The sequence below is a fragment of the Medicago truncatula genome, chromosome 3 (assembly GCF_003473485.1).
Source record: "Medicago truncatula cultivar Jemalong A17 chromosome 3, MtrunA17r5.0-ANR, whole genome shotgun sequence".
NCBI lineage: Eukaryota > Viridiplantae > Streptophyta > Magnoliopsida > Fabales > Fabaceae > Medicago > Medicago truncatula.
In genome coordinates this window covers 18,296,484-18,303,890 of record NC_053044.1, presented here as the reverse complement: position 1 = coordinate 18,303,890, position 7,407 = coordinate 18,296,484, and the positions used below count along the sequence as shown (strand labels likewise).

The 7,407-nt window shown below is 34.2% G+C and overlaps 1 protein-coding gene across 1 annotated transcript; it reads left to right on the top strand.

Moving 5' to 3' along the window:
• The first annotated feature begins 3,244 nt into the window (after positions 1-3,244).
• On the top strand, positions 3,245-4,269 carry LOC25490532 (uncharacterized). Its single transcript, XM_013604122.3, has one exon. It carries the CDS (start codon positions 3,378-3,380, stop codon positions 3,906-3,908), a length of 531 nt encoding a protein of 176 aa, XP_013459576.1. The 5' UTR covers positions 3,245-3,377; the 3' UTR covers positions 3,909-4,269.
• Positions 4,270-7,407: the final 3,138 nt, after the last annotated feature.

The following is a 7,407-nucleotide window of genomic DNA, read 5'->3' as shown; positions in this document are numbered from 1 at the left end:
GGGCTGAAGGGGGTGCGTGGTGGTGGAGGCGTAGATTATTTGCGTGGGAGGAAGGTTTGGTGGGGGAGTGTGTGGGGTGTTTGGCTAACTTTGCTTTGCAGGTTGATGTTTCTGATAGGTGGGTGTGGAAACTCCACTCGGCAAAATGCTATTCGGTGCAATCGGCTTATTCGTATTTGACGGAGGTGGATTCTAACATTGCTGAAGACTTCAATCAATTTTTATGGTTGAAAGCGGTTCCGTTGAAGGTTAACATTTTTGTTTGGCGTCTCTTTCTGAATAGACTTGCTACAAAAGATAATTTGCGCAAAAGAAATGTAATTGATCCCACTCTTACGGCTTGCGTGACTTTGTGTGGTAAGGAAGAGGAAAGGGATCATTTGTTTTTTAATTGTGATCATTATGGGCGACTTTGGCTTTTAATTTCTCAGTGGCTTGTTATTGTTACAACTCTGAATGGTAATTTATACTCTCATGCTACTCAATTTTGTGCTCTTGGAGGTTTCTCAAAAATGTCTAGGACAGGTTTTACAGTTATCTGGATTTCAGTTTTATTCGTCATTTGGAAAGATAGAAACAGAAGAATTTTTCAGAATCATTTTGATCATCTTGAAGCTCTTCTTGAAAGGATTAAACTTCAAACGTTTTGGTGGCTGAAAGCGAATTACATTATGTTCGATTTTGACTACCAATTTTGGAGGAACAATCATTTACTTTTGTATTCAGACTATGATGTAATGTCTGTTTCTGTTTCTTTGGCTGTTTATCGCCTGTCTCTTTTGTAATTAACACTTTTTAGCTTTCTTAGGCATACCTTGTGCTTGACGGGCTGGTTGTTTCTATAATATATTTTGCTTAACTTCTTCAAAAAAAAAAAAACACAATTGAATTTAGAATAGCAATTAACAAAGAGTGTTTTCACTATTGTCCTAAATTGGCTTTTTCATAATTACCATTAAACCCTTAAAAATTTGTACTAATAGGTTTTCTGTGTTTGAATTCACAAAATAAAAATTGGTAAAGAAAATTTCATGTTTTTGTTCATCGAAATTCTTGTTAGGAACACTTATTAATGAGCTTAATTTTAAAAATCCATGTGAGATTATCTCAGTTGGTATGGATAATGCATAATATATGCAAGGTCCGGGGTTCAAACCCTGACTACAAAAAAAGAAGATAATTTTAAAAAACGGGTTAAGTTTTATATTATAATTAAGTTTCGGTGAATTGAACTATCTATAAAATAATATGAAATAATATTTATAGTTTATTGATAGAAAATGTTAACGCGTGCCCCCGAGCACTCTTTTAAACACTTTAAATAATAAGTTTTTATAAAAAGTTGTGTATTCACTGCATTGGTAATTGTAATAGTTGACTTTTTAAAATAATAATTACTAAAAGTTTTGGATTCTTAAAGAGTGTCGCGGTTCACTTGTTAACAAGACCCTTTATTAATTTATAATATATGAATTATTCTTGTAGAATTTAACTCCAAGCTCAATTGCATTTTTTTATTTTTGTTTGAAAGATTTCTAAAATTAATAATATTAAAGTATAAAAATAACATTTTGGTAGGTCAAGATACCTTTAGATCACAACCATCCATTACCTTCCAAACATATCTAATGGCTACAAATTAATTTGCAAACCAAAAAAAATAAAAAATAAATTGCTCTCTCACGGTGCAAGACCCATAAGGGTCGCGTACGGGAAACGGCACCGCAGTAGTATGATATCCCACAATGGAAACATGAAAAGATTAAACAAAGTCTACAAAGATAAACAATATCTACAAAGGTGATGGTGATGGTAAAGACATTACTGCAACCCAGTCTAATAAAATCAAGTTGAAATCGTCCAAGATATCAGGGGGCATCTAAAGACCCTCTCAGAATTTCATGTAAACATCAAACTCTGCAAAGATAAACTGTATCTACAAAGGTGATGGTGATGGTAAAGACATTACTGCAACCCCAGTCTAATAAATTCAAGTTGAAATCGTCCAAGATATCAGGGGCATCCAAAGACCCTCTCAGAATTTCATGTAAACATCAAACTCTACAAAGATAAACTGTATCCACAATTGTGATGGTGATGGTAAAGACATTACTGCAACCCCAGTCTAATAAATTCAAGTTGAAATCATCCAAGATATCATGGGCATCCAAAGAACCTCTCAGAATTTCATGTAAACATCAAACAAACGAGGGTATTGCAACTTGAACATTAGATTTTATCAATATTCCAAAATAGAAGACAAATAAAATCATAAAGTATCCTAGAATTGGGTGAGGCGTACATCAAAGAGAGCTATGTTAACCAAAGAAAAATATAGCTACCATGTCAAAGAGAGATCTTCCAAAAACAAATTTAACCTTGGTCAAAGAAAAAATAAACAAATTCAACCGAAATCAAATTTGTCTCGTTACCTCATAGGCCAGCACACTTTGTAATTAAAAAATGAGATAATCATTATTTTGGTCTCTGTGTAACTACTAAGTTACAATAGACGTTTATTGTATCAAAATTTTAAAATTGTTCTGATTGTGCACGACGTTAATTAAAGTTGTCCTTTACATTAATTTTTTCCGTTAATATTGGTATATTAATCCGTCAATATACTTATTTATTGTCATATTAGTCTTTATACTTAACAATCGACATATTAGTCCTTGTATGAATAGAGTTAATGTCAACATTGAATAACTATTTATCAGACATGAAAATACACAATCAAAATCCATTTTGAAATTTTGATATCCTCCTTATTATTATAACTATTCGTTATACATTCAATGACAAAATAATTATTTTTTTGAAAAATGACAAAATAATTATTACTCCCTCCGTCCGAAATTGTATATCATTTTAGAAAAAAATATTTGTCTCAAATTGTATGTCACTTTACAATACCAATGAAACATTTATTTTACTTTTTCTATTATATCTTTAACTATTTATTACCTTTTCTTCTTTTAATTCTTTCATTTATTTTTCCCATATCATTTATTAAGGACAATTTTGTAAAATAATTCATAATATCTTTTTTCCACACAATATTAATTACATTTCTTAATACGTTTGAAATATCCAAAACGTCATACAATTTGGGACGGAGGAAGTATGATTTAAAAATTGAACCTGTCACTATATCACTACAATAAATAAAGTAAAGTCGTACAAAGATCTCGTATAATACAAGCAAGAAATTTCCACCCCTCTAAAAAAAAGCAAGAAATTTCTTCTCCTCAAATAGTCCTCCACTTTAACATTATACTTTGTCCATTTCCTAATTTCCTTTTATATAACAAAACTAAACTTCATTTCATCACCACAATTTGTGTCCATTACTTCTCTCAAAAAAACTACACACCATGGCCACAACCAGAGTCACTACTATTTCCATCACCGTTTTACTCTTCCTTTTTACTACCACTCTCTCACGCGCCCGCGATCTTCAAAACCCATTACCCGAATCCAATTCCGAAACCACCACGCGCTTTCATAGTTCTTCAAAAACCCAACAACACGACACCGTTTCGTTCAATCTCAACTCCATCGACCACGTTCCGTTAACTTACCTCAATTTCCGTCCAATCAACCGTCACATCCACCCACACCAACGCATATTGCCGTCAAACTTTCCGTTATCTCACCGCCGTTGCCGTCACGGTCACCGCCGTCAGATCCCTTATGGTAACGACATGATCTTGTCGAAAGATGCCAGCAACTCCGATCGTCGGATCCAGAAACGGTTGGCGAGGATTCACGGTGGTGGGGTCATGTACAGGCCGATGGTGATGACTTATAACGATTTTGTTCGCCGCGATGAGGAGGATCGTCGTCATCATGATGAAAAGGGTTGGTTTGAGAAGAAGATTCATGAGTTGTTGAACTTGTTCTAATTATGATTATATTATAGATATAGATATGAAGTGTTTGTGTGTTTGAAAAATAATACTCCATCCAGTCCTATTTTAGAAGAGACGATTTACTTTTTAGATACATTAAATAAAATTTATGTATTTGGTTTAGGTTGTTGACTAAATACATACATACATTAGTACATTATTCAATGTATCTAAAAATTAAAATTTCTCTTGTAAATAGGGACCCGGAGGGAGTAATAATGTAAAATATGTAGTTTTAATTATGTATTATACTATCATATGATATGATGCACTATATTACTAAGTTTTTATGTTTATTTAGTTATGAGTTAGTTGTTAGGGTAATTTAATAGAATTATGATGCTATGTTTATGGATGTTAATGTTGCTTTTTACCAACTATTATAGTAGTTGATGATAAATAAGGATATGTTGGATAACACTTCTGGTAAATTTGCCCCAGTGACTTTTTTTATCGCCGCTCTCATAGGGTTTGATTGCGAAATCCTGAAATCTAGGATTTCGATTGGCTTGATTAGGCCGTCGCCAGCATGGGTCACCGTTGATTCCTAGTGTGAGATTGCCTGCGTCTAGTAAGGGTTTCCTTAACCTAGATGATGTTTGATCAGTATATATTATAGTTTTCCTGATGAAGAAGGTGTGCTTCCTAGGATTTCTTGAGAAATCTTGCAAACAATACCTCACTTCCATGGTGTATTTTAGGCGACTTCAATGATATTCTTGATGCCCGTGAGAAGATGGTGGCTTATTAATGGGTTTAGGCAAGCAGTGTATGATGCGGGGTTAACTGAAGTCTATATACGACAGGTTATTCGTACACATGGTTTAAGAGTTTAGGCACGCCTAGAGCCGTTGAGGTCAAATTAGATAGAGCACTTGCTGATGCAGAATGGTTTCGTATGTTTCCAAATGCCACGGTTCACAACTTAGTGGCTCCTGCATCCGACCATTACCCACTTTGAAGGTGAGAAAAAACACAAGGGGGCTTGAATTTTGTTAGCTTTTTTTCTTCGTTTTCTCCTAAGCTGAAAACACTGATCAGAAGCAAATAAAATTCTGTTTCTATAGTGATGTTCAGAACTAAATAGCAGCGGATGAAACAGAGAGAGAGAAAGAAGAAACCGGAAGTAGCTCTGTCCCCCTTGCACTTCCAAGGAGACTTCTCTAAAAAATGTAATATCTGATTACAACTGCTCACTGCTAAAACTAACAAGAGACTTCAAATGCTCAAGCACAATTTCAAGAGACTTTCTATGCTCCTGAAAACAGTTAAGAGACTTCTAATGCTCAAGCACAACTGAACAAAGAAAATTGTTTGAGGTTGAACACTTGATATACAATCAGTGGTGTTTACAATACAAATCAGATACAGACTCTTAAGACTCTAGAATTTCTAAGATATGAACTTTGATAAGAAATTTTAAGTGAACTTTTCATGCAGAACAATTTCAGCAGAGTTTTGGCGCTTTCTAATTGTTGTCGAGTCTTGCCATTCTCTAAGTTTTCAGTCCTTTATATAGAAGTGTGAAAGAGACGTTGTGAATTGCCAGCACATCAAAATAAGATTCATTTGAAGCTTTGATCAATCACCAATGATCTTTTGCATGATATGGTTATTGTCATATGAAGGATTAATTTCAAATCCATTCCCAGTATGTAGGAACATTGTTGCAGGCAGAGCTGTTATTCTTGTCTTGTAGCAGAGACACAAACTAAGTAGTGGAGGTAGTGGTTGTACACTTCGTACAATTGTATTATGTCAACGCTCTTCAAAGAATAAGCATCCAATGCTTTCAAATCCTTTCAAAATAGTCGTTGCTTCACTGCTCTGGTCTTTTGTAATGCTTGGACGAGATTGAATCAATTGAACAACCTTTGAAGTTTCAAGTCTTGCATCTCCTGATGAACTACAACTTCTGGTGATCTTCAGCTTCTGATGACGTCATCACTTCATGAGCATTTTTGTCTTCAGGAGCACTTCTCTTCAGACGCTTTAAGCTTCCTTTATTTTTTTTTTATTCCTTTGCTCTATTTTGTTCTTCCAGAAACTCATAATGATATCAAATTTTGTCTATGATCCTGTATACTTGAACAAATATTAGCATATCCAATTGACAATTTTTAATACCTTGTTATCATCAAAACTCTTAAAGGGTATGTTAAACATATTTTGTTCCAACAATCTCCCCCTTTTTGATGATGACAAACATTAGTATTTAAAATGTGCAATTGTTGTTAATCTAGTTAACAAGTTGACTGTAAGGGTATGAGGTTTGTAAGCTCCCCCTGAGTCCAATAGTACTTTAAGGTGAGGTTTGAAAGCTCCCCCTGAGTTCCATCCATGTTAATTAAATTCATCATTTAAGAACGAAATAACACTCAAAATAATCTCACATTAATAGACTAAAAGATAAGAAGAAAGTCCTATTAATTTAACTTGTTTAGAATTAAATTAATGGGGCTCAGAGCCTATAAATACTATACATCTACTTCCCCTTTTGTCATAAACAAAAACTATAAAATAACGACATAAAGAAAGAGATGAGAAAAACGTAGTGAGAAATTATGTAAACATAAGTCATATATTAGAGCATCAAAAGTAGTTCAGAAGCATAAACATTGTTTAGAAGCATATAAACATTGGTCAGAAGCAGAAATTCAGAAGCACAAAAACATAAGCAGAAACATGTAAAGATACAAATAACATAAATAAAACAAGCTAAGGGTGTGCAATTAAGGTTGGGCTTGTTTTTGGAACATCTCCATCATCTGTTTCATCATCCTATTTGTCTCTTCTGCTTGTTGCTTCATTTCTTGCTTGAAAGCTTCACTGCTTTTAAGCAAATTTTCCTCTCTAACTCTGGATTTTTCTAACTTTGCTTATGTGGATGACTTGTATTCAAGCAGTAGTAGCTTCTGTTCAAGAACTTCTTTTCTGAGCTACTTGTTTTCCTTTTCCAACTCAACATTCTTTTGAAGCAGGGCTAGTTCTGTAGAAACTGGACTGACATTTATCTTTGTCAATCAGTTGAAAATTCAGCTCTCTTGGGTGTATACCTGTTGGAATGAAATCAGTAGCATTTCTGTCTCTTAAGCATAGCGGATTTTTCACCCAAGTACTTAGAACTTTAACTTCTTGTAAGTTGTTATTAACCCTTTTAGCCAATCTTAAAGCTTCCTTTGAGCAGTGTCTTGAGCATCAATACAAGTTCTCTGAAGCTCACTCAAGACAAAGTCTACTCTATCTTTCAGCCTTTTCCATTGCTTCTCATAGCTGTCTTTGTGCACCAAATTAGTCCTTGCTTGTATCAGGTTGTTCAGCTCCTGAAATAAGTTCTCACACATATCTGCTAAAACAGTAGAACCTAGAAACATGGTTGGTGGAGAAGGAACATTTGGTTTGACAAGAACACAAAGTTGAATGGCTTGGTCTCAGAAAGTTGTTCAGCAATAAAAGGAGACTCGATATGGACAGAAGGAATCTGTTCAAGAAC